The following is a 27,292-nucleotide window of genomic DNA, read 5'->3' as shown; positions in this document are numbered from 1 at the left end:
AGAAAAAGAGACGTTTGTTAGACGTTTAAAAAGAGACGTCCTTTAGACATGTCTAAAAAACGACTTTATGACGTCTTTTGGACAGGTCTAAAAGACGTCAGAAAAAGAGACGTCCTTTAAATATGTCTAAAAGACGTTTTATTTAAGACGTCTAAAAGACGTTTTTCAGGCATACATGTTCTCTGGAAGGTATTTTCATCACTGTTGATATCGACTTATTGTACTATCTCTCTTCTTGTCTCATTACACATTATTGTTGTTGTTTCCACAATTCTATTCATTTCTTTGTCTTTTTGTTATTGCTTACAATACATTTGCTTACAAAATTCAATACTCTTTCATTGTGTTCTCGTTTGTCTATTCATTTATTATTACTTGTAGTCCAATTTCTCTTGCATTTTATTCACATTTCTACACTTACAGGATTGTTTTGGTTTTGTTTATTGCAATGGAGACGCATATTAATAATTATAATAAATCATCTAAAGATATCATCAACATACTTGCTATCTTGTGTCAAATTCAAATGTTGACATGAAATTAAGTTTTATAATGAAGAACAAGCAAGACTTTAACCCACAAAACATTACAATATACGTAATATATACAATGTATATACTTTCATGTATATTGCATATACACTGCATATTCATTTTTTATGCAATGTACATACAAGGGATGTGTAATGCATGTGCAAATGTCACCACGAGGATGTACTATTGCACATCCTATGTATATACACATGTATATACACAAGATATGCGATTTCACTGTCTATGCATATACCCTTAAAATGACCATTACATGTGTCATGTACAGGGTGATGCAGATACATATAGGACGCACAAATGATTACATACGGCAGGAGCCAGGGGCAGTCAGGGTCAGTAGGTAACGACGCCATACACATATATCGGTATAATCGTTATGGATCGAGTAGATTGCGCGCATTTTTATCAATTTATCAATTTTATGACGGCAATCATTGCAATTATTATATAACAGAAGACAAAACAACAAATAAAGATGAAAAATTAAATTTTAAAGTGTTATCACGTTAAAAAAAATAAACAATAAAACTTTTCTTTTCTCTTCTTTACTTTTCGCGCTTATTAGCGTTATCAATTTTTAAATTGCAAAAGATTGCTAGCAAAATTAATTTGATATTCACATCCTGATCTTGAATGTTCGGAATGTTTTATGAATATCTAATAGCTAATGATAATTTATAATTGATACTGAAGATGATATTGTTTATTTCTAAGATGCGAGATAAAAATATTAAGGGCACGAGGAAGTATTTCAATCAAAAACTTTTTTTAAATTTTAATGAAAAAAATTTATTAAAGTATTAATTTTCACAATAAATGTTCAAAATAGCCTCCTGCGTCTTCCAAACATAATGCTACTCTGCGCATGAAACTTTGTCGCACATTATTAAATAGCACCAGCATCGCTTGTGTTATTTTGCGACTAGCTGCTTGTATTTTATTTATTAGATCTTTATGAGTGCGTGGTAATGTCTGATACACCTGATCTCGTATGTATCCCCATGCAAAAAAATCCATGGGTGTCAGATCAGGTGATCGTGGTGGCCATTCGTGAAAATCACTGTAGATTCTTATCCATCTTTGAGGGTATCTATGATTTAAAATTTCCCGTGTCAGAAGTGCCGTGTGGGCTGGATGGCCGTCTTGTTGAAAAATAATTTCATCTTAGGGGATATTTAATTGCTCATTAGCCAATAAATTTGGCAAAGTATTTTCCAAAAAGTCCACATAAACCTCCGATGTAATATTAATATTTTCCGGGAAAAAATGTGGCCCGATGACTACGTTGTCCACGATTCCCATCCAAACGTTTACATTAAAATGTCCCTGAATGTTTATTTCCTTGCGACAATGCGGATTTTGTTCTGCGTAGTGATGCTCATTGTGACGATTGATACGACCATCACTTCGGAACGTGCACTCATCCGTCCACAAGATTCTTCTCAAAAAAATGTCATGTGCAACATTGTCTATGTCAACCTGTACAGTAAAAATATATAATAATACAGTTGAATTTTTTACAGTTTTAAATTATTACTATTTTTTCAAATTATACAAATTATAATTTTTCTGTTTATTATCTACATAAATGCTTACTTGATCTGAGATGCAATCGCAAAATCTTTCGCGACGAGGTAAATCTTGTGGAAACAATTTTTGTGTTGTATGGCGTTAATAAAAATGCTATTCCAGATTTTTTTTAATTATTCTGTGCACCCTGGTTTGCGTAATATTTAAATCACGTGCAACAGCTCGAGTGCTAGTATGTGGATTTGCTGATACAGCCTCCCTTACTTGGTCAATCATTTGTTCGTCGCGTTGACGTACGTTTCTTGGACGTGTTGACTCATGTAAAGTGCCAGATTGGCAAAGTTGACGATAGACTGCCGAATAGAGAAGGTGACGGATGCCGTTTATCGGGATATCGAATCGCGTATAAAACTGCCGCTCTTCTTTCACTTTGATGGCATTCTCCATAAATAAGCAGCATGTTCGCTAACTCTTTGTTACTGTATCGAGGAGGCATTGTTGATTGTACTATATGTCACGCTACACAATTTTTCTTTAACCAACTCTAACAACTTCTCTCTGGCCACAGCTCGATTGTCTTTTGTCAGATTCGCATTTATTTTAAAGCGGGAGGAGGCTCTACGTTCTTCTCTTCCCGCGTTAAAATAAATGCAAATATGAGACAAATCAGCATTATTTCATTCTGACTTTCTTTCAAAAAATACATAACGTAAAAAATAACATTAGTAATGCAGTCAATAATACCGCGTCCTCGTTACAGTCAAAGAGTTAGCAAATATGTTACTCATTTATGAAGGATGTTATAAAAATGAAAAGAGAACGACAGTTCTATACGCTAATCATAAGTGACAATTCTGATAAGTGAATCGATACATGAATTTTTCACTATTTTATATAGTCGATTTTGTCAACATAGAGCTCTTCACGAGTCAACGCGTCTACGAAATGCTCGAAGAAATGATCGATCAAGTAAAACAGACTCTTTCAACAAATCCGCATATTAATATCAGATATATTAAGCACAATATAGAATGTATGTACATCCTATCAAGCTGCATAATTATTTAAAAAATTTGAAAAAATATTTTTTTAATTGACACACGATGCAAAAATTGTTTCTCCAAGATTACCTCGTGGAGAAAAATTTGGTGATTAAATTTTAAACGATATAAGATTAATATAATATTTTAATTTATTATTTTTATAGCGTGCAAATTGCATTTTATAATGCCTGCAAGATAAAAAAATGTTTACCTAAATAATAAATAGAAAAATAATAATTTCTTACAATTTAACAAAACAGTAAATAATATAAAAAAATACAATTGTATTATTCAATATTTTTACCATAAATTGACATAGACAATTTGAATAATAACTTTTGAGAAGAATCTTCTTGTGGACGGACGAAGTGACGATCGTATTAATCGTCAAACACTTTTATGAGGAAGAGAATCCCCTTTGCCTGAAAGAAACGCATGTTCAGAGGCAATAAAATACCAATGTTTAAATGATTGAAAACAATTTAATTGTCAGACCAAACTTTTTTCTGAAAATATTAATTTTACAGTAAAAGTTTATGCGGAATTTCTGAAAAACACTTTGCAAAATTTATTAAACAACGTTCAATAGTCAAAACAGTTTTTGACTATGGAATTCTATAATTCTCGAAAAGTTCTAAAGTTCTCAATAGGTCTGAACTGTTATATTAACAGTTCAGACCTATATATACACTTAAACAATTTTTAAATACGCGCGCTGGCACCGCACTACAAGAGTAAAATATCTTGTTGAGAGTTCTGGACAAGTTCTTGGCATTTTTCGATAGTTCACTAATAGTTCTAAAGCTTTCTATAGTTTCGTCAAGAGTTCTCGCCTCTTACCATTTTTTTACCAATTTTTAAATCGCGAGCTGGCATCGCACTGCAAGAGTAAAGTACCATCTTATTGAAAGTTTTCGACCAGTTCTTGGCATTTTTCAATTGTTCACTAATAGTTCTAAAGCTTTCTATAGTTTCGTCAAGAGTTCTTATCTCTAACCACTTTTTTATTAATTTTTAAACCGCTAGCTGGCACCGCACTGAAAGAGTAAAGTACCATCTTGTTGAGAGTTCTGGACAAGTTCTTGACATTTTTCGATAGTTCACCAATAGTTCTAAAGCTTTCTATAGTTTCGTCAAGAGTTCTTCTCGTCTCTAACCATTTTTTTACCAATTTTTAAATCGCGAGCTGGCACCGTACTCCAAGAGTAAAGTACCATTTCGTTGAAAGTTTTGGACGAGTTCTTGACATTTGTCACTTTTGTAGTATGTAATGACTCCAAACCCTCTCTACTCTGTGTGTGTGTGTGTGTGTGTGTGTGTGTGTGTGTGTGTGTGTGTGTGTGTGTGTGTGTGTGTGTGTGTGTGTGTGTGTGGAGGTGTAGGTGTGTGTGTGTGTGTGTGTGTGTGTGTGTGTGTGTGTGTGTGTGTGTGTGCGCGCGCGTGTATGTGTGTGTCACAGCAGAGATTAGGATCTCACTGTTTGTCACTTCCGTAGTATTTAATGACTCCAAACCCTCTCTGCTCTGTGTATGTTTCGTATGTACTTCATTTCGCACGCCTGTGTTGTTTGTATAAATTAAAATATTTTTATATCTTTATGCCTAAACTGATATAGAAATGTAACGTAAATAAATCTGTAATACGTTATATTTTTATAATCTTAAATAAAAACAAAAATTAAACTGAGTTTTAATTAAATTGCAAACAAAATATTGTTTAGCTTCAAATACAATAGCATTTAAAATTTATATACATGAGAAGTAGAATTGTCCAAATAATAAAATGAAAACATTGAACAACTTATAGTTTATTCAGATTTAACATATAATATGACTTGTGGATTCACATCTTGGTTGAGATTTATCGTATTGCGTTTTTTTTTTTAAATCATCATACCCATACCAATGTGTCCCCGCATATGTCAAAACTGTGTAGTGTCCGTTATTATTGGTAATTTGCTTGTAGTGCACTACTCCTGTTAAAATATAATTTATCTTGTTCAACGCAATCATTTTTGCAACTGAATATTTGTTTTATATCAGAATTTATGTATGATGTGTCTGTAAATACAGAAGTATCTATTATTACTTGTTTACCATACGTTACACTTGTTATCGCTGAGTTACCACAAATGTGACATTTCGATTCTATACTTTTTGTGTCATCGATAGCACATTGTATGTGTATTAAACCTTCTTTCAGAAGTATGTCAACGTTGACGTTACACATTACTGTTTGACGCGAATGCGTTTCTCCGCAAGAACAAGACTTAGTGAACACGCAACTAGGTTCATTGTTAAATAAATATTCCGCTAAGTAAACGGCAATTAGCATTCAATGTTTTTATGCCACATGTATAATTTTTAATTGTGTTACAAAATAGTGGTAAATCTTGTAAAATCCATGCTCGCTTATTGTAATGTGCTGAAAGTATTTTTCTGTTTTCTAAAATAGATTACGCCAATTGATAAATATCTTCAGATAATTGAACTGCATTTCTATAAGCTTCAATTCCGTTAACAACAAGCCGCAAAATGGAGTCGAAAACGCACGTTTCTTGTACAGTCATTACTGACTATCCTTGTTTTACCGGCTTGCATTTACTACCATTAATAAGAAGAGGTAGATTGAATAATTTTGTATTTTTTAAGTAGTCCCATTCTGGGACTTTGTCAAGATAAAATGGTTTTGAACGTTTAATAGGAGGTTCTTGCAAATCTGTAACACTATTTGACTTTACCAAACCGTGGGAATTTTCATGAATATTCCAACAATCTGTATTGTCTAATTTATTTGTCAAGTTTGCTTTAGGGCTATCTATATCTAAAGCGGTATTATTACTTTTTACCGAAATATTTGATAAAATATATGATGTTACATTAGCTTTTATTATCGTCTTATTATTTTCAATTTCTATGTCATTTTTATTTGTGCTAGTTAAAGAGAATTCGGGATTACTTTCAATACTCGAATTCAATAATCGAATTTTGATCGAGTGTCATATTTTCATTTGATTGCAATGATGCATCTTTTATCGCAATATCATTTTTGTTAGAGGCCAAAGTAATTTTTGCATCGAGAAAATCTAAATGTTGTATAATAAATTTATCAGCTCTCATCGGAAGTTGACCTTTGAAACCTGGATGTTTCAAATCACAAAATTTTGCTTCTATTGAAGAAGAAGATGCAATTTTGTGGGATCTTCTAAAATATGGATGCATTATACCAGTCCATATTGGTAAATATGGTAATAAACACGTTTTTATTTGTTTTACAAATTCAGGATTGTAACATGCATTTATAATATTACCGTGTTTATTTGTTAGCGATTTTTTCTGCAGCACTTAATACAGTATTGCTACATTCTTTCCAATCAGCGTTATTAGAATTTATTTTTATGTCATTTATATCATTGGTAAAGGGTTCATTCTCTTAATTTTCGTCATTTTGATTTTCATCGTTTATAATTGTATCTATTTCATTATTAACACTACCTTTTATAACATTATTTAAATATTGCATACAATCAATATTGCATACAGTTTGATGACAACGACCTACCATCTACCGTATGACCAACAGTTTTACTTAATTCTACACTTAACATCGACTACATCATATACTCTACTTCTTTAAATGAATGCATTACAAATGCCTGGCCGATGCAACGCAGATTAAATATGCGTACTAACATTTTGTCTTTTCCTTTTAGACATTTCCATTTAGCCACCATTTTAATCAGATGACTGACATCCAGTCTGATGTAACAAGCTGGAAGTACATTGGCATTACCTAAAATTACTGTGTCGTAACATTTTTGCAAATAGCCTCGAAAATCAACGCATTTTGCAAATACATCCGATACAGCAATCAAAAGAGCCCATCCAAAATCGGTTATAACTGTGCGAGGGATAGGGATATTTCTAACAACAATATTGCGTAAAAAAAAAAGATATATTTAAAGCTCTGTCATCGACTGAAACCACCTGAAACACCGGAACACTTCCATTTTTACTAACTAAAACGCATTGGTATAAAAATACTGGCGAATCTTGTGACAATTCGCGTTTGATTATACCACTTGTAGCATCAATAGTTATAAATACTTCTGGATCATTTTTACACTACGCGACGTATAAAAATTATTGTTCAGGAGTCTAGTACATACAATAAAACGGCAATAAACCAATATTAATAATTGATCCTGCGTGTTTGCCGTATTTTGCAAGATTTAATAAATTTAATGTTGAATTGCTAAATATTAAACCGTACTGACTTAACAGTCTTTGCTCTTTGGCTTTACGCAATACTGCACAAGAAGAAAGTATCGGAGGACTTTTGTCTCCAAATTCCTTTATACGTTTGGCTTCTTCTCGGCGATAAACTATAACCTCTTTGCGTTGTTTAATTATTACGTCCGTTACTCTCGCACGCCGATTTCCTTTAAGTTGTTTTTTTTTTGTATGTCTTGTGGAACTTATATTTTTTGCTACGCATTTAAATAAAACGTCTGTGTTTTCACTTTGAATTTTGAGCAACTCGAATTCAATGGTTGGTGCACATTCGATACAATTTCCTTGAAAGAATATATAATAGCGTGCTTCATTTCTAAGATGGACATTATGCTTTTTAAATTTAAAAGCGCAATCAAGTTTATGCTATTACCACAATTTCTCTGCAATAACACGGTCTAGCCAGGTTGCATAAACGCGCTTATTATATACTTTTTTATGAATATTCATCGAAAAATGCCAAGAACTTGTCCAGAACTCCCAACAAGATGGTACTTTACTCTTGCAGTGCGCAGTGCCAGCTCGCGGTTTAAAAATTAGTAAAAAAGTGATTAGAGGCGAGAACTCTTGACGAAACTATTGAAAGTTTTAGAACTATTGGTGAACTATCGAAAAATGCCAAGAACTCGTCGAGAATTCTCAACAAGATGATATTTTACTCTTGTAATTCGGTGCCAACGCGCGAGTTTAAAAATTGTTTAAATATACATATAGGTCGGAACTGTTAATATAACCTATTGAGAACTTTGGAACTTTTCGAGAACTATAGAATTCCACAGTCAAAAACAATTTTTTTGAAATTGAAGTGAGGATAAAAAAATTAAAAAATTTTTCAAAAATATTTAATGACCAGAACTATAGTTTAAACTTATTAGGAACTCTAGAACTCTTCGGGAACTAAAAAATTCCATTGTCAAAATCAATTTTTTTGAAACTTGAGATGCCACGCAAAGTTGGCACCTCATATTTTCAAATTATCATTTTTAATGTTATTTTGGCAACTCCAATTATTACCTCCGAGCGCATAGCGTCTAATCCCATCCCGTCCGTTTCTTTAGTTATCCGAATCCGTTCTTTTGTTTAAATATTAAGTTACGCCGCGAATTATATTTTGTCGAATCGTCGTTCTTTTATTTTGCGCGGGTCCGACTATTGTTTAACCGAGCACTCCGGTGCCTTATTATTACTTGTGTATTTCAACTACATCTGATAAATATATTGTTACGTTTGTATCATTGTACTCAACACGGAGTTCTCATTACTACCGAAAAATCCTGGCATCCAGCGAGCACATTCGAGCAACCGATCCCGAACACAATCCAGTAACCGCACCGAAAAGTACCAGCGTTACATGGCGCCCGAACAGGGACCGTATTAAACCGAAAAGAAAAAAAACCCGTGACTGTATCCGAGAATAAATGTCGCTGACCAGTTGAGTAACCAGCTTACGGAGAGAACAGCTTGAGGTTTTGGCTCAAACCTACCAAATCGAGACCACCGATACGTTAGACGAAATCCGCCACCGAGTAATACAACATTTCCTCGCGATGCCCGGACAGATCGAACCGCCTAACGAATTAGACGCCGCGGCCGCGAACCCCTTTCTATCGAGAGTCCCGACCGACAACGTGCACGCCAAAACCATGAACCAAATTCGCAAATGGGGTTGTCACTTCGACGGACGCGACCCTTTGTCGTTTCTCGAGCGTGTAACCGAGCTCCAGCAAGAATACTTCTTTAGTGATACGCAAATGAAGGCCAGACTACCCGAACTCCTGCGGGGGGACGCGCTCGCCTGGTATAGAAACAAGAGAGAAGACTGGGAGACGTGGCAGGACTTGTACCGTACGTCGCCATTACTTGCCGGGCCGATACCAGGCTAAGCTGACCAGAGAGATACAAGAGCGACGCCAACAAGCGAAGGAACCCCGCCAAATACGCGACAGCAATGCTAACGATGATGCGTCGCACCGGAGGCTTCACTCAAGCCGAAAAAATGGATTGCCTCTACGAAAATCTACGCGCAAAGTATAAACTCTATGTGCGACTGGACGAGACCACCGACCTAGCCAGTCTAGCCGAGCAAACGGCGGAATACGAAAAGATTACAAAGGCACAGGAGGCCGAAAATAGAACCGACAAGCGAAAAGTTAGCGCCGCCGCTACTGACGTACCGTACGATCGCGCCCATACTTGCTGGCGGTGCAAGCAACGAAGCCACGACCGCTTCAACTGCCGACGACCGCCTAAAAAATTCTGCTCCCAGTGTGGGAAGGATGGTGTGCTAACCAAGGATTGCCATCCGCGGCCGGGAAACGCCGCAGTGGCCGGGGCCAGCAATTCCGACCCCCGGCCCGCATCCAGCTAAGATACCAGCCCCGACCACACCTGCAGGTCCGAGTAAGGTCCTACAGCATCACCGCGCTACTAGACACCGGGTCCGAGATTTCTATGATCAACGCGGCCACCGCAGAACTCATCAAACCCATGAGGATCTAGCTAGTGGCACGAGAGGAAACAATCAGCCTGGCAGATGGTACCGCCGCCATCACTCTCGGACAGGTCACTATTCCGATACGAGTCCCGGGGCAGCGGCTACGCCATCGTTTCCACATCTTGCCGACCCTAGAGAGTCTGATGCTAATCGGCACCGACCTATGGGCCCGACTGGGGATAACTATCCCCCCCCTTCCGCTAACGCCCGTCCGGACTCCCACACGACCCGCATACACGATTGCTACCGGCATTGTCCACCGCACCCCGCAGGAGGAACGGGAACTTCGAGCCTTCCTCGATTCAGAGCTTCCGAAGTTTGACACCGTGCGGGGACCAACTGACCGAGCCACCCACGTGATCCGCATAAAGATCGATGTACCGATAAAGCAACGATACCGACTGCGTAACCCAGCGATGCAGCAAATTATTGACGACGAAGTGCGAGCCATGGAAACAGCCGGAGTTATCAAACCGTCCACCAGCGCGTGGAGTTCTCCTGTCGTTATAGTACGGAAAAGGGACGGCAAGCCGCGTTTTTATATAGATTTCCGCAAAGTGAACGAGGTCACGGAGCGCAACGCGTATCCCCTGCCTCACATCACCGCCACACTAAACAAATTACAAGGTGCCCAGTTCCTATCAACCCTCGACCTCCAACAGGGGTATTGGCAAGTGCCACTATCGCCCGAGAGCCGGCCCGTGACCGCGTTCACCGTCCCTGGCCGGGGACTCATGCAGTTCACGGTCATGCCGTTTGGGCTGCATTCAGCCCCGGCTACATTCCAGCGCAGGGTGGCCAGCGGTCCTTAAATACTTGAAAACCGGAAATTTAAAATTGCCTTGAAAAACCGGGAAAAGATGAATTTACTTGAATTTACTTTGAAAACCGTGATTTTTTCAAACGTATCATTTTTTAATAGCTATTGATTAAAAAACATTGAAATAACTTTTAATTAATTTTCTGTTGAAGCTTTATGAGTGCATTTTAAATAAACGCGCGTTCATCTTCCCTCCCCTCTCTTTCCCCACGGTGCTATTTGGCGTATCGTTCTAATAATGTTCGCGGTCCACGAGTCCGGCGGGCTCGTTGCAGTGATGACAGATTTTCTCTCTCGTACATGCGCGCGCTGTGCATGCGCGAATGAGAAAACCCATCCCGTCTCACATCACTGGCTCGTTGCGAAGAGAGTCCGCGGAGAAGGGATCTTATCTTTACCGAGAAATTTATTTGGCGCGCCGTTCTCCGCGCTGTTTTTGTCTAAACAAATGATGAACAAGTCGAAAATGTAGAACGTAACGGTCGGTAGTTTCTCATATGTGATTTTCAGTACAATACCTATAGATTAATAAAAGTGATTATAGAATAATAGGAGTGATTTATTCGTTGTCTTCTAACAGCAGGTAATATATTATTATCTATTAGGAGTACAAATTGAAAACCGCCGTTTTTTGTCAAAATTTGAGGATTGATTGTTGAAAAATGGTTACATACTTATTCTTGAAAGTATTGTCCATCGCTGGCCACTACTTTCTCCCACCTTTCGGGCAGCATACGAATCCCGCGTCGAAAAAACTGCTCGTCTTTTGCGGCGATCCACGAATCGACCCAGTTTTTGGCCTCTTCGTAATAATGGAAGTGCTGCTCAGCCAGGCCATGCGCCATTGATCGGAACAAGTGGTAATCTGAAGGGGCGATGTCAGGAGAATACGGCGGATGAGGTAAGACGTTCCATTTCAATGTTTCCAGATAGGTTTTAACGACCTGAGCAACATATGGCCGAGCGTTGTCGTGCAGCAACATCACTTTTTCGTGTCTTTGCTCGTATTGTGGCCGTTTTTCCTGCAATGCTCGGCTCAAACGCATTAGTTGTGTTTGGTAGCGAGCTCCTGTGATGGTTTCACCCGGTTGCAACAGCTCATAATAAATGAGCTGTTGCAACCACGCCGAGCTGGTCCCACCAAATACACAGCATGAGCTTCGAGCCATGGATGTTTGGCTTGGCCGTCGATGTTGATGCATGGCCGCGGTAGCCCCACGATTATTTTCGCTTTGGATTATCATAATGGATCCACTTTTCATCGCCGGTTACAATACGATGCAGAAAACCCTTCCGTTTTTGCCATTGGAGCAGCTGTTCGCACGCGAAAAAACGCCGTTCGACGTCTCTCGGCTTTAATTCGTATGGCACCCAGTGTCTTCATCCAGTAATGTTTCCAATTGTGCGTCTTCAAACTTTTTCACCTGTCCGGGACGCTCCTTGTCTTCTACGCCGAAATCATCACTTTTGAAGCGTTGGAACCATTCTCGACACGTTCTTTCACTAATGGAAGCCTCACCACAAGTTTTTACAATCATTCGACGCGCCTCAGCCGCAGATTTTTTCGAATTGAAGGCAAAAAGCAAAACTTCCCGCAAATGACGCTTATTGGGCACAAATTTCGACATTTTCGATCACAAAAAAATATATAACGCCGATAAAAATTCACAACTGCAATGATAAGGAATTGTTGCCAGATGCCCAACCTTACATTTAAAATTTTGGATCTAACGTTTGGCGCCAGCATTTATCGCTGGCGCCATCTACTGGAAAACGGCGGTTTTCAATTTGTACTCCTAATAAATAAAATTTATATTTATATATATATATATATAAGATCATTTTCACGAAGGAATATCGGAAAAATAATGATATTGTAAAATTGTTAAATAGCGAAATTACAATTTAAAGAAAGAATTTTAATATTTAAATTTTTTTTAAATCGTGCATATTTTTGAATAAGCCAATTTATATTATTTATTAATATATTATTATTTTTATTATTAAAAATATTACAGAATGGTTGAATCAACATTTCTTTATTTTTGACACAAAGCTTTTTAATAATTATTTTCAGTTGATTTTTCAAAGAATAATGTCTAAGTTTAAACAGAAAACTACCAAATATCTAGCATCCTATGAGCTTATTTATCCACGGGTAGCACGAGATCTAAAAACTGTCACCAATGCATTATGCACGTGATGTAAAACAGTTATTAATATTTCTTCCATGGGAAAAAGTGCTCTTCATAGTCACGTCAAATCAATAAAGCATAAAAACATTGTTGCAACTAAAAAAAATAGTATTCCGATAGAAATGTTTGTAGAATGTAAAGAAAAAGATAGTGCACAATCTGCGATTACTGATGCCGAATCATTACAAGGTACCCTTATTATTATTATTTGCTCTCTCATTACATTTAACAATACGTGCTTATAACAAAACATTCTGCGCATTCGCGAAAAGGCACTCCGCTTTTGTCCTATATGCGTATCCATCTTCAAAACAGATGATTTGGTTATAGCGATAGATGTGGATCCCGTAATATCCGAGGATTTTGTATTCACAATGTTTATTAAAAAATTTATTTGATTTTTGTAAATTACGTGTCCACTATTTTTATTATTTTGATTATATAGATATAAGAAACAATAATGTATATGCCAATTTTATAAAAATCAAAATATTTTTGAAATTGAATTGAATGAATTATTTACAATTTATTAATTATTTGTAATTTGTAATAAATAATAAATTTACTTTTCCATTATAATAAATAATTAATACTTTTTTGTCGTTTTCCAAAATCTTATGTCGAATTCATATATATTTAATTATAGTAAATAAATCTACATATCATTGTATAATTTAGATAGTAGTAAATAAAATTTGTTTAAATGTGTAGCGTTAGTATAAAAAATATTAAAACTTTCAAGTTATCTTTATCGATTCTAGTATTTTTAGGATCTCACAACACGGTTAGTCCTATTAAAGTAACTGGAACTACTGTCAATGATCGTGGAATTGTAACAGCTTCAACTTCAGAGAATAGCTCATTAAGTTTATGGCAAAAGTCTGTGCACCAATTTCTCGTGACAGATGATGTCACAAAAGCTGAAATTCTTTGGTGTCTTCGAACTGTTATGTACCACATATCCATACGAACGTCTGCTGCTTGTGTCTCAACTCTCTCTCTGATGTTTCCTGATAGTAAGTTTGCTGAGAAAATGCAACTAAGGAAAACGAAAATTTCATACAGTATTGTGTACGCCGGTATTGCTCCATATTTTTATCATGAACTGCTTAACTTAGTCGACGGTTGTGATAATGTGGTCCTTGAATTTGACGAAAGTTTGAATTCGATTTCTTAAAAGGCCCAAATGCATCTTTACATAAGATTTTGGCACCCAAACGAGTCCTTGGTATCGACGCGATATTTTGACTCTGTTTTTCTTTATCAATAGCGCACGCGTGCTATTGATTTACATGAAGCTTTGACGGGGTCTTTTGGTGCGCCAAAACTCGGAAAAATTTTACAACTGTCTATGGATGGGCCAAATGTAAATTTAAAAGTTTTTAAAGATTTAAATCAGGAGCTTAAAGAGTCCTTTGACGGTAAGGCGCTCTTGAATATAGGTAACTGCGGCCTGCATGTTGTTCATGATGCATTTAAAACTGGAATGAATCAATCTAAATGGGAAATTATGCCTTTCTTAAGAGCTATGTATCTATTCAAAGATTCGCCAACACGAAGAGCTCAGTATACTGAATATACAAATCTTCTACTTTTCCCAAAAAATGTTGTGCCATTAGATGGGTAGAGATTGTTGCCGTAGCAGAGAGAGCTATTCAAATTCTCCCGCATTTAAGAACGTACGTCGCCGTATCAACAAAGGAAAAATCTGCTCCAAATTCGCACAGCTTCAAAACAGTTTCTGAAACTGTCAATAATAAACTTCTTGGTCCTAAACTAACTTTTTTAGTACAACAGCATCTTTGCTTGAGCCATTTTTGCATGAATTTCAAACAGATGCTCCTATGGCACCATTTTTATATAATGAATTTTATACTCTTATACATTCTATGATGCAGCGAGTTGTGAAAACCGACGTTCTAAATGGCACTTCTGATCTTTATACAATAGATTTATCGGAAAAAAATAATCTAATATCCGCAAAGAACTTCGAAATAGACTTCGCAACGAAAGACGCACTGAAAAAAGTAAAAAGAGTTTCGGAATTACAAATTCTTCAATTTAAGCAAGACATGTGTAGATGTATTGTCAGAATTATAGAGAAACTACATGAACGTTCACCTCTGACATACCTCTGAAATACAAACTTACATAAGGAATCTCGTGCTTGGATCCGAAAATCGCTGTTGATCCGAAGATTGCCCATAAGAGACTAATATCCTGCCTAGAAATATTAATTTCCAGCGCAACAATATCTGGGATCAAAGCTGACCGCATAAAACAAGAATATGTTAATACTTGCAGCTAGCCTCAAATTCAGGATATGTTGAAATCCTTCAAAAGAACTGAAACTCGTCTAGATAAATTTTGGATAGATGTAACTAAATTGTCAATGTAACCGTGTGATAATTTCGTGGATTTTATTAAAATTATTTTGATTTTATCTCATGGTAATGCCACTGTTGAACGCGGCTTTTCCGTCAATTCGGAATGTCTCATTGAAAATCAACACGAGAAAAGTTTGATTGCGCAAGATCTATGATACTATTAAAATTGTAAGAGACGTGGATAATATGAAAATTGAAAAAAAGTTGATACATTCTATGAGCAATGCACATTCTCGATATAAAGAATTTACGACGAAAGAGCGTGAGGAGCAGGAGATACAGTCACAAGCAGAGTTATTGAAGAAACGTTAGACTCGAGAAATACAAGAATTAGAGGCCCAAAGAGCCAAATATTTGGCTGAAGTATCAAAGATAAATGCAGTCATAGTCAGTTCCATTGCCGATATGAAAAAGTAAAATTTAAAATATATTGTTTCTAATTGCATTTCATCACGTTACTTAATTAATTTACTAATAAAAAACAACTTAAAGAGCATTTGTCTTACTGTATTACTTGTGTTACTACTGTATTGTTTTATTATTTCCTTTCTCTTTTTGAATAATTCATTTTCACTACAATAAAATTAAATCCTACGCGTAGCGGTGAAAATATGTTTCTTATTACTAACCTTGAAAAACGATATTTTTGATCAGGAAAACCGGGAAAAGACCTTGAATTTGAAAATTGTGAATCGCTGGCCACCCTGCAGCGGCTACTCAATATTGGGTCCAGAACTAGAACCAAACGTGTTTGTGTACCTCGACGACATAATCATCGTAAGCGCGACCTTTACCGAACACCTACAACACCTAGCGGAAGTATTCCGACGCCTACGGAAAGCCCAGCTAAAGCTAAACCCCGAGAAGTTTCTGCGTAAGCAGCCTAAAATACTTAGGATATATCGTCGATCGACAAGGAATTCGGACAGACCCCGATAAAATACGCGCCGTGACACAGTGGCCATCGCCCACAAACGTCAGACAGGTACGCCAATTCGTCGACCTGGCATCGTGGTGCCGACAATTTACATCTGATTTCGCGACTGTCGTCGCGTCCCTCACTCGCCTGACCCGCAAGAACGCCACCTGGCAATGGGGGGAGGACGAGGAAACCGCCTTCCGTACCCTCAAGCACTCCCTCACCTCATCCCCCACGCTCGCCTGCCCGGAAGTCCCTGTTCGGGCGCCATATAACACTAGTACTTTTCCGGTGCGGCGGGAGTATCGGGATATCTTTCGATGCGTTGGGATATCGTGATCGGTTGCTCGGATGTGCTCGCCGGATGCCAGGGTTTTTCGATAGTAATGAGAACTCCGTGTTGAGTACAATAAGGCAAACGTAACAATATATTTATCAGCTGTTATTGAAATACACAAATAATAATAAGGCACCGGAGTGCTCAATTAAACAATAATCGGACCCGCGCAAAGCAAAAGAACGCCGATTGGTCGGGCCGGACAAAACATAACTCATGGCGTAACTTACATTCTAAACAAAGAACGGACCTGGTTAACTATCTGGATTAACGGACGGACGCGCATGTTTTAATATCTATATACATGACGGATTCGGATTACCGCGCGGCTGCGGTCGGATTCGTATGTTTTCATACGGCGTATACGGTTGGAGTCGCTACGGAGTGGCGAACTCCCGGAAACAGTTTCGATGGGCCGTGATTGGCCCGTGTGCCGGCCGGTCGTGATCGCGCGGAATCGACGGTGTGCGGCGCGGCGGACGGTTCCGACTACGCGGGGTAGTTGGCGGTAGACCTGCGTGGTCTCTTCTCGCGGGGCAAACCACCCGCGAGCTATGGTATGCTGGACACGGGAACAGTATCGGCGGAGTTGCCCCCGAGATCATTTGGGGACGTACGGAACGGACGGGTCGGATTGGCCGGACGACGAGAATGCCCGTTATCCGGCTGAATGGAACGGATAGGCCGTGCGGCGAGAATGCCCACCGCACGGCTACGCGGATTGGATTGGCCGGACGCACGAGAATGCTCGTCGTCCGGCGGATCGGTCGGAACTTAGCCGGAACTTATGTCCGTTTCTTTAGTTATCCCATTGACGTATGAATATCTGGACGGAGCGTAAGGTCGGATTTCAGGCGAGGGGATCGACATTAGCGGGACGGGGGATCGGCCATATTGTCTGGCGACATTTTGGCGCTCTGTTTGAAATTCAACATGAATTGATTGAAAGAATTGTATTATTGAATTAAAGAAAAGAAAGTGAGACTGGTTTTAATCGTTCAAAATAATATGTTTTTGTAAAATAAAATAATTTTTATTACAATATTTATTGAAATTGATACAATAATTACAGAAAAAATTGATACAATATTTATTTAAATTGATACAATCATTCGAGAATAACATTGATACAATAATTCAACATTGATTCAATTTTTTATATTGAATATGTGCTGACCGTAACTTATTTCCTAAATGTAAGCTTTCTTGTTTTTGTAGATTATGTAAATCTAAAATGTACTGCCATTGGATAAGTTGGTTTAATCCATCAATAATTACTTTCATATCTCCAAACAAGTTGCGAATAAGCTTTATCATATGACATGGATCAGGAAAAATAAATATTTTGTCATTTGTAATTGGATGGGGAAACCAAGTCTGTAAAGCAGTTGACATTAAATTACATTTTAATTTTTTTGCCGTGGATAAATTTGTGGTAGCACCATCAAAAGTTAATCCAACCACTTTCACACCAGTATCATGCAGTAAGCAAATGCATTGATTAATCAAACCACTTTTTTGATCAGCCGTAATTCCATTAATAAAAAAATAGCCCACAGGTACTTTCCATGCAGCATTCATACACACAAAAAGAAAAACCAAGACATCTTTGGCAATGCTAGTATTGTCGTTTATAATTCCATCCCCAAAATCAACGTAACCACTATAATTTTTACCATCGTATTCAATATGTTGTCTAATCGACATTTCATCAAAAATTAAGGTGCCTAAGAGTGGATAATCTGTAGCTTTTACCCGTTCAGAAATACTATTTAATGCTTCTTGCATAAAACCGGGATTTCCATTAATCGATTTGTACCATTTACTTATTGATTTTGGGTGTGGAAGACATGAATTGAAATGTTTGCGTACATAGTTGTATGGTTTAGGTGAGTAATAATGCAAGCTTAAAGCAAATTTTCTAAGCTCAGGAGAATATTCTTTAGAAAGAGATTTTTTTTGCTACTTGATATTTTACTCTTTGCTGTTAAACGCTTCAACAAGTGTATATTACTCTTACCTATTGTTTTTAATATATCGGCATGTTCGTCTGCCAATAAACTTTTTTGTTTGAGTTCTTTTAGAACTGTATTCAATTGCGCGATCCGTTTCTCATACCGCTTATTTTTTTGTTTTAATGTTTGCACTTGCCTTTCATAATATTTCTTTTGGTGCATTAAAGTTTTGCGCAATAATTTTTTCCGTGGTGTATCCTCCGGTTGCTCGGTATACACACCAAATGAAGTAGACTCTTCTTCTCTTTTTCTTTTTAATGTAATTCTGCTTATTTCCGGCTCGCACTGTATTGTACATAACATTTAAAATTTTATTCATTGCACTTAGTTGAATATAATGAATCTTATGCTCGAGAAAAGTACTCACAATCGAATCATCCTCGTGCACCGACTCTGTTGATGTAGCTGACAATGTATTACTTTGCAAAGAGACTTCTTCTGCACCCGCAACTTTTGAAATATTTGACTGTAAATATAAAATTTCTTTTAATATATACATTTATCCATAGATTTTATATTATAAATGCTATATAATAATAATCTAATGATTTTTTGATAATTTGAATATATCAATTATGTTATCTCGAATAAACTTTTCAAACAGAATTATATTCACATAAATAAAATAATATAATTCAAATAAAACGATATTTACAATTGGAATGGCATTTTCTCTCAATCTTATTCGTATCAGGGAACTGCGATCGAAGTCGTCGTCCGAAAAATGCAACGAGCATAAATGTGAAGACTTGGGTAAACATTCCATCTGAAGGCCCATAACTTTAGCCCAAGTTAATTTTTTTGATTCATCTTGTGGAAATCTAATGAAACACACATATCAACTAAATTGTATATAAAATAAATAGTAGCATGCAAGGTACGTTTCAATCCACCGAAGTCCGTGCGTAAAAACAACGTTCACGCGGTTCACGCGAGGAGCTTCCGTCAATAAGCCTATAACAACTTGAAAGACGGATAATGTATAATGGATACAAAGGATCTACATTATTAATATGAATCAACGAGAATGTTCGACGCTCAGACACAAGCAGCAAAAACATTTTCATTAAATCTTATTTTATTTAAATATATAAAATAGAAGCAAATTTTATTTTGTAGGTTATAAATATACAGTACTTACCGGTGAAATGTAATTGCAATATTTTTTTCAATATTAATTTGCTCTTTGCTTTTTCGGTAGCTTTTATTGCAACAACCGATTGCAATACAAAGCGGCATTTTTTACAAATTATTTTTTAAGGTAACTTTTTTGTACACAACACACGTCACACGTCACACAGAAACTGGAGCACTGGACGAAAACAGACGAAAACACAGTTGTTTCCTTAGTCTACTCACAGATGGCAGTACTAATGTCGCCAGACAATATGGCGGCCCCCTCCTCCTCTAAAATGTTCACTCCCCGCGCCTTTAGGCTCCGTCCAGATATTCATACGTCAATGAGTTGTCCGAATCCATTCTTTTGTTTAAATATTACGCCGCAAATTATATTTTGTCGAATCGTCGTTCTTTTATTTTGCGCGGGTCCGACTATTGTTTAACCGAGCACTCCGGTGCCTTATTATTACTTGTGTATTTCAACTACATCTGATAAATATATTGTTACGTTTGTATCATTGTACTCAACACGGAGTTCTCATTACTACCGAAAAACCTTGGCATCCGGCGAGCACATCCGAGCAACCGATCCCGAACGCAATCCCATAACCGCACCGAAAAGTACCAGCGTTACACATTTACACTCATTTTTTTGTGTGGTACGAAATTTTATGTATTACGTATTTACTTACTATTTTGTACGTTTAATTTTATTTTAAAAAAGTACATATTTACATTAATATTTAGAAAATACTATTTAACATAATTTTAATTTAAATGATTTTACATTATAGTATCTTAATTAGAATATTATTTAACGTTAAATAATATTGCGCACCTACATATAGAACAGTGCTCGGAATTAGTGGCACATTTCGAGCCGAATTCCGAGGCGACGCCTACTGTCTCCCCTCGAGCCCCTCACTCCGCTCGCGGGCCTACAGCCGAGCTGCCGGCCGCGCGTCAAATGTTGTGGCTCAGGAGCGTAGAGCGTCCCTTGTAAAAGAAATAGCCTAGGGCCTAGACTATTTCTTTTACAAGGGACGCTCTACGCTCCTGAGCCACAACATTTGACGCGCGGCCGGCAGCTCGGTTGTAGGCCCGCGAGCGGAGTGAGGGGCTCGAGGGGAGACAGTAGGCGTCGCCTCGGAAATCGGCTCGAAATTTGCCACTAATTCCGAGCACTGATATAGAATATTATTTAACATTAAATAATATTGCGCAGCCATCGTTGTTAGAAAACAACAACTCTCCGCGCGCTTGGCAACCACAATCGCGCGCATGGTGGAAGGGATAACAGTGTGTGTGCAGTTTGCAAGCATCTCTCTCCAATTTTTGCCCTCTCACTTATTTTCTGAACGTGAAACTCCCAGGTGTTACCAACCTCGTAAAGTTGTTACAACTGAATGTGATTGTCTTCCTTGCACGCACGTCATTTAGTATTCTATCGATCTCTTTTTATCGTATACGTGCGTGAATGTTCGTACGATTGCACTTATCGTATAATTATAATATACATTGGATTCGACATAAAAAAAACGTAGGGAAGAAGTCAATAATTTTGAAAAAAAAATGTTAAGACCCATCTCCACTATGCTAAAACTCGGTGTGACTTTTCGGGCTGAGAACTTGTGTGATCAATTAGCTTGTCGCTTTTCCGTAAAAGCTAAACGTTGATTGGTTACAAACTTTTCGATCTGAGAACTCGGACCGATTTCTAGCATCGCGGGATTTTATAAATAAACTTTTGTATAGTAATCAAAGAATATTGTAATATTATTCTAATTTCTAAGAGCTGGTTTCAAAATCTCTTGTGATCAGTTCAGTACCAACCGTAATTGATTATTTCTAGTCAATTTTATTTAACGACAACTATGATATGTAAGATAATGATAAAGTATATAAATGTAGGATAATATTAAAGAAAAAAGACTAATATAATAAAGGATAATAATAAATGACTTTTATTTATATGAAAGAAACTCTAATATATTTAAACCAATAGTTTCGCGCTCGTATTATAAATCACAGATTACTTATAAGCCGTAAACGAGCAAGACGGTTGTTAATTTAATTAATTTATTAAAATCTTAGAAGATTGCAAATACAAAACGTTTTGGTCTTATTTGACCTTCTTCAGCCGTAACGTTAACATTAATCTATCATAATATAATCATAAGAATTTGCATTATATTATAATAGATTAATGTTAACGTTACAGCTGAAGGTCAGGTAACACCGAAATGTACCGTACTCGCAATCTTGTTAGATTTTAATAAATAAATAAAATTAATAACCGTCTTGCTTGTTTACGACCTATAATATATTTTTATGTAACAGTCAAAATAAATAATAAATATCTTACATAAATCAATGCGTGTCCATAATGTAATACAAAAAGTGATTTTATTACATCTATTGTTACACCTATTAAAGGAAATACCGAATATATGATTTATTTACAATTTATGTTGCTTTTTTTGCAGAACTGGACCTAATTTTTTTCATTTTCTTACTTTCATCTTTTTGAACATATTTTTTATTTATTTCTCTATTCGTATATAAATATGAGTTTGTACCAAACATTAATATTTCATCGAGAATGCATTGGTAGTATTCGGTATTTTTTTTAACAAGTGTAATTACCTATTGTACATAATTTTCTTGAGAAAAGTAGTCACCATGAAAATTTATAAAGCATTTTTCAACAATTTTACTAATATAGATTAATTCATCAGAGGGATACATTAGGTATCCTACAGAGACATAATGATATGTATCAGGTACCAGAGAAAAGGACACAACGAACATATAGCAGGGTGTGACAAAGATGCAATCACAATAGTTGTAACAACCTGATATTATCAAACATTTAGTTTTTCATAGTTGGCTAACCTGCAGGTTTTGCGTAGCTTAACGCGAAAAAGGAGCGTGGTTTCTGAGTTTTGCACACACTATGTAATCCTTCCACCATGATCGCGCGGTTGGATTTGGCGGCGGGTGGGACTAAATCCGCTATCTTTATTAATTTATAACTCGTTAACTATTGTGAAAATCGCATAGTAGTATAAGACTTTTCGACTCGATTTAGTCCATTCTACTTATATGTGAGAGTTGTCATATTAATTATCAGACACCCTGTATATATATATATATATATATATATATATATATATATATATATATATAGTATATATATATATATTATGTATATAGAAATATATATGTGCCTATATAAATAAGATCTCGCGAAAGTACGGAAGAGTACGGTTAGAAAATAAAGTTTCACGCACTTATATCTATTGGGTGACAAGTTAATCCGTCAGGACAGTCAGAAGCGAATTGACATTTCTCGTAATTACTGGCGAAGGTTACTCAATGCAAACTTTGCTAAGATAGACTTAGATTATGAAGCATCAAGGCTTTGCGGGCAAAATATGCTTAAATTGTGCCGATTAAAAGCTAATGGTAACTCTTCGGAAACTTACCGCACACTGATATACATCTCTTAGAACTATTTATCTTGTCGTTTACCAAAGGATTATACAATCGAAGCAATACAAACAAAATGATGCCAGTTTCATGTGTAATTTTGCATAGATTACCTCATTATATACATGTAATATTAAACAAAATAAAAACAGTATATGTAATATAATAAATTTTCTTAATCAAAAATCTTAGGTAAATTAATAAACACAAAGACATCCCTTACGGAAATGTACTATTGTAACTATTAGTAAAGTAACTATTGTAACTATTAGCAAAACTATTAATAAAACTATTGGATTATTCGTCATAGTTTTTTCGCGGATTATCGGGACGAACTATTATACAGAACTACTGAAAAATTATTTGAGCCCAATAGTCACTACAATTTATATAGTCATATAAAATATGTATTGATAAATCAATAAATTAAACGTAATAAATTATAGTTTCCAAAAAAAATATTTCTTCTTTTTTGTTCAAAAAGATTAAATAAAGATTAAATCTGAATTAAACATTTATGTACAAGATTTAATAGCAATACAAATTGTTATTTTTACATGTAAAAATATAAAATTTTATGTGTAACAGCATTAAATAAAGATTAAATCTGAATTAAACATTTATGTACAAGATTTAATAGCAATACAAATTGTTATTTTTACATGTAAAAATATAAAATTTTATGTGTAACAGCAAACCACATACACATCACATTTGAAAAAAAACGAGAGCGAAATTCGTCTCGAGGTTACAATAACTAGTTCCTAAAAGTTCCACTGAAGTGCGATTTAGAATGATGGTCACGGTGGCGCCTAGATATAATGCCTGTGGCCGCACTCGACTCACGAAAAAATCCCTCGCGGCATGGCCACCTAGTGGAAACCGCGCAAGCCGCGAAGACTAGCGTCGCAAAAAAGCTTTGAGACCATAAACATAGTACAAAGTCTATGTTTGAGACTCAAAACCAAAGCAAATCGCTCGATTTTTGAAAGCACCGTAATATGTTTTTACGTGTAAAATAACTATTAATAATTGAATGTCTTCGATTTTAATCGTATTCGGTATTTCTGAAATGATTTATAAATGTTTTTCATTTCATAAATAATATATGTTTTCAATAAACCTTTAATTAGCTATACTAAATGTGTATAAAATACGTCTATTATTTATTTAAATATTGCTGCAATAAAAACGTATAAATATAATTTACGCTTAAACTTTTATTAACATATTTAAAAAGTATATCATACCTGGACATTAAATTCTATTTTTGATACGTTATTTAAAGAGACAACTTTTACAAATCATAAACATATTTAAGAAACGTTTAATTAGTATATGATAGTATTTTATAGTATTTTTATACGTGTTATAAACATAAATACATTTCTGGCGTTTTATAAACCATTTTTCAACGTATAAAATACGTTCCGTATTATATATACGTAATAAGAACGATTATTATAAACGTATATTGCACTAACGTATAAAAACCGTTTTACCTATATACATATCTGCCACATACCTATACCTGTTTTATACCATACTTGCGTTTAATAAACGTATAAAACAGTTCTTATTGGGTTTCTTATGAATAGTCGACTAATAATCATTTATATATTAACTATTAAAAGTAGTGTACTGATGATTATATAATAACCTGATTATGAAATCAATAATCATTCCATAAAAGAACTATTGGGGAATGATTATTGCAAATAATCTCATTATGAAATCAATAATCACTCATTCAAAAACTATTAGGAAATGATTATTGCAAATAATCCAATCATTAGATGCTACATAATCACTATTAGAGAATGAATAATCAGTATTGTAAGTCAATAGTGATTATTGCCTTTCCAATAGTTCATTTCTGTAAGGGATAATAATGTAAAAAACTAAAAGATAAATATTTTCAGCCATAAAAGGTAATTTATCTCCTAGATTATCTTTATCTAAAAATATTTATTTCTAATAATATCTAAAGATATTTATTCTTTTATTACAACAAGCAGATTAACTATGTAATATTAAAAAAACTCATATCACGAGATTACTCGAACTTACATATAAAGAAAGTTTTTTCCACATTTAAAATGATTTTAAAATAGACGTAGAGATTATTTTTTGGATTACTTCTGTGTTATAATTTCTCAGGTAAAATTGCACGGTTTTGTGAACATTATTATCTTCAGGAAGATATCTCAAATGTAACACTCTGTTCCCTTTTGCAATTTCGTTGACCTTTCCCGAAACGATGCCGAGTTCCGTTTTAACGACGATGATCACAAGTAACTAATCTTAAGGCACGTAGGTATAGAGTCTTTTTTTTAAGCTACACAACAATGCCCTCCTTTTTCAAAATTGTCGTCCCGACAACTAAATCAGAAGGTTTCCAAAAGATTCCTCACGACTTCTTGTTCGTTCAAATACTTCATCTTGAGTCTTACTTATTATTCCGTCTGTCTTATTATTCCGTGAGCGCGCGTGTTATTGAAGAGCATTAGTGCGCGAATACGAGGCGATCTTCCCGGTCGTAACAATATATTCTTTACAGTAATCTTATTAATAAAAAATAATTCCTTTATACATAAAGAATTTGTACACTAAGCACACTATATGAATGATATATTAGAAAACCGCGATGTGTGTGGATTATAATATTATTCATGGTACAAATGTGGATATTTACAAGAGAAACGAGTTTGAATAATCCAGTAGATTATTGCTTTAAATATTGTTCTATTTATGCAATATGGAATAATATATCAGTCATAAAGCGTGCCTAGTGTATAAATTCTTTAATTATAAAAGAATTTTTTTAATATTATTACGATTAAGAATACATCATAAAATTGTATAATAAAAATAAAAAAATAAACATAAGGCGCAAGAAGTAAGGTTGTAAAAAAGGATGAATAAGAAAGATATTCCTAAAAACATATTAAAAAATTATAAAACAAAAAATAACAAAATATATCGATATCAGAAAAAAAAAAATAAAAGCAAAAAAACAAAATGGAAATAGATACACGCCACCTTTTCGTCGATTATTTCTGAGTCCGAACAGGAGCAAGATAAGATTGCTTAAAATGATTAGGTCGCTATATTGGATCGGTCAATTTAAATTCTGCAATTAAATTTGCTTTTCAAAAAAACCTGAAATTCTCTTATCTTCTTTAAAATTTCTTTAGGGATAGCTCTAATCGGGAGCTGAAGTGCAAAGATTTAAATATTCGTGTTTTTTCCACCCTGCACTATTGAGATATAAAAACCTATGTGTCTATTATTTTTTGATATTCTACAAGTATGACAAGTTTTATTAAAATCGACAATTGCCCGAAAGGTAGGTTTAGTTGTAGATATTGACGTTAAAATAACAACAGTTTGCTATATAGAAAACGTTACAAAAAACGATATATTTGTTTAAAATCTGCTATATGTGTGTATGTGCTTAAGAAATATATTTTATTTCTTATATAAAATATATATATTTCTTTTCAATTTTTGAGACCTAATAATTTGAGAGATAATAATTTTAATATTGTTTCAACATTGCAGTATTTTGCAGTAATCATCAACGAAAAAAAATTAATATATAGGTTCCATGTTAAAAAAATATTCACACTTTAGTATACAACATTGTTACGTAAAGAGAACTTAGATAAGCTGAGAGAACTGATCTTGTCTCAGAATAATACTTTTTCAATGCTCTGTGCTGTATGGAAAGAGACCGGAGCGTCTCTTTTATCTTTTGTTACCTTGTCTGTCAGCAGCGAAGAGAGCAACAGGCCAGCAGATGCGATCACACCTCCCACGAAGGTAGTTGTTTGAATGCCGAATTTATCTGTTAATATACCAGCGACCGGCGATAGGAAGAATGTAGTTCCGATAGTCAGCGAGCCTACCAAAGCTGAAACAATTTCAAGTTATTTGATAAGATCACATTAAAATTCTTAGGTACCTAAAAGCAATTGTTCAATCAAAAAAGAGACACCTATCATTTATCTCAATTTTACAACACTGTTTATTAATTTGTTATTTATTATTTCTTAATTCATATTCTTGATACTTAAATCTTTTATATCTCAATTT

The 27,292-nt window shown here is 35.4% G+C and overlaps 2 protein-coding genes across 12 annotated transcripts in view; both read right to left on the bottom strand.

Moving 5' to 3' along the window:
* Positions 1 to 27,292, bottom strand: part of LOC105198947 (monocarboxylate transporter 10) — a 429,682-nt gene that overhangs the window by 225,525 nt on the left and 176,865 nt on the right. For all 9 annotated transcript variants that reach the window (XM_039449911.1, XM_039449913.1, XM_039449916.1 and 6 more), the window contains one exon: positions 26,959 to 27,110. In XM_039449911.1, the coding sequence (XP_039305845.1) occupies positions 26,959 to 27,110 (152 nt within the window). The remainder of the gene's footprint in view (positions 1 to 26,958; positions 27,111 to 27,292) is intronic.
* On the bottom strand, positions 15,536 to 20,367 carry LOC120357922 (THAP domain-containing protein 6-like). Of its 3 annotated transcripts, XM_039449920.1 has the most exons (5): positions 19,725 to 20,357; positions 19,239 to 19,404; positions 18,951 to 19,049; positions 18,589 to 18,868; positions 15,536 to 17,945 (listed from the first exon to the last, which is right to left on the bottom strand). In XM_039449920.1, exons 1-5 carry the CDS (start codon positions 19,820 to 19,822, stop codon positions 17,917 to 17,919), a joined length of 672 nt encoding a protein of 223 aa, XP_039305854.1. In that variant the 5' UTR covers positions 19,823 to 20,357; the 3' UTR covers positions 15,536 to 17,916. The 3 variants fall into 3 exon arrangements, with proteins under 3 accessions (XP_039305854.1, XP_039305855.1, XP_039305853.1); XM_039449921.1 differs by having other exon boundaries at positions 15,536 to 18,868; positions 19,239 to 19,546; positions 19,725 to 20,367; XM_039449919.1 differs by having other exon boundaries at positions 15,536 to 18,868; positions 19,725 to 20,363.

This window comes from Solenopsis invicta, chromosome 5 (assembly GCF_016802725.1).
Source record: "Solenopsis invicta isolate M01_SB chromosome 5, UNIL_Sinv_3.0, whole genome shotgun sequence".
NCBI classification, from domain to species: domain Eukaryota; kingdom Metazoa; phylum Arthropoda; class Insecta; order Hymenoptera; family Formicidae; genus Solenopsis; species Solenopsis invicta.
Note: the sequence above shows the minus strand (reverse complement) of the source record. Positions and strands in the feature narration are given on the sequence as shown.

Bases quoted from the DNA above. Each gene is read 5' to 3' on its own strand.
- LOC120357922 (XM_039449919.1), bottom strand. From the start codon at position 19,822: ATGCCGCTTTGTATTGCAATCGGTTGTTGCAATAAAAGCTACCGAAAA. The intron at 19,405-19,724 runs GTAAGTACTGTA...GTGTTTCATTAG, and splicing joins ATTGCAATTACATTTCACCG to ATTTCCACAAGATGAATCAA. The intron at 19,050-19,238 runs GTAAATATCGTT...TTATATTTACAG, and splicing joins GAGAAAATGCCATTCCAATT to TCAAATATTTCAAAAGTTGC.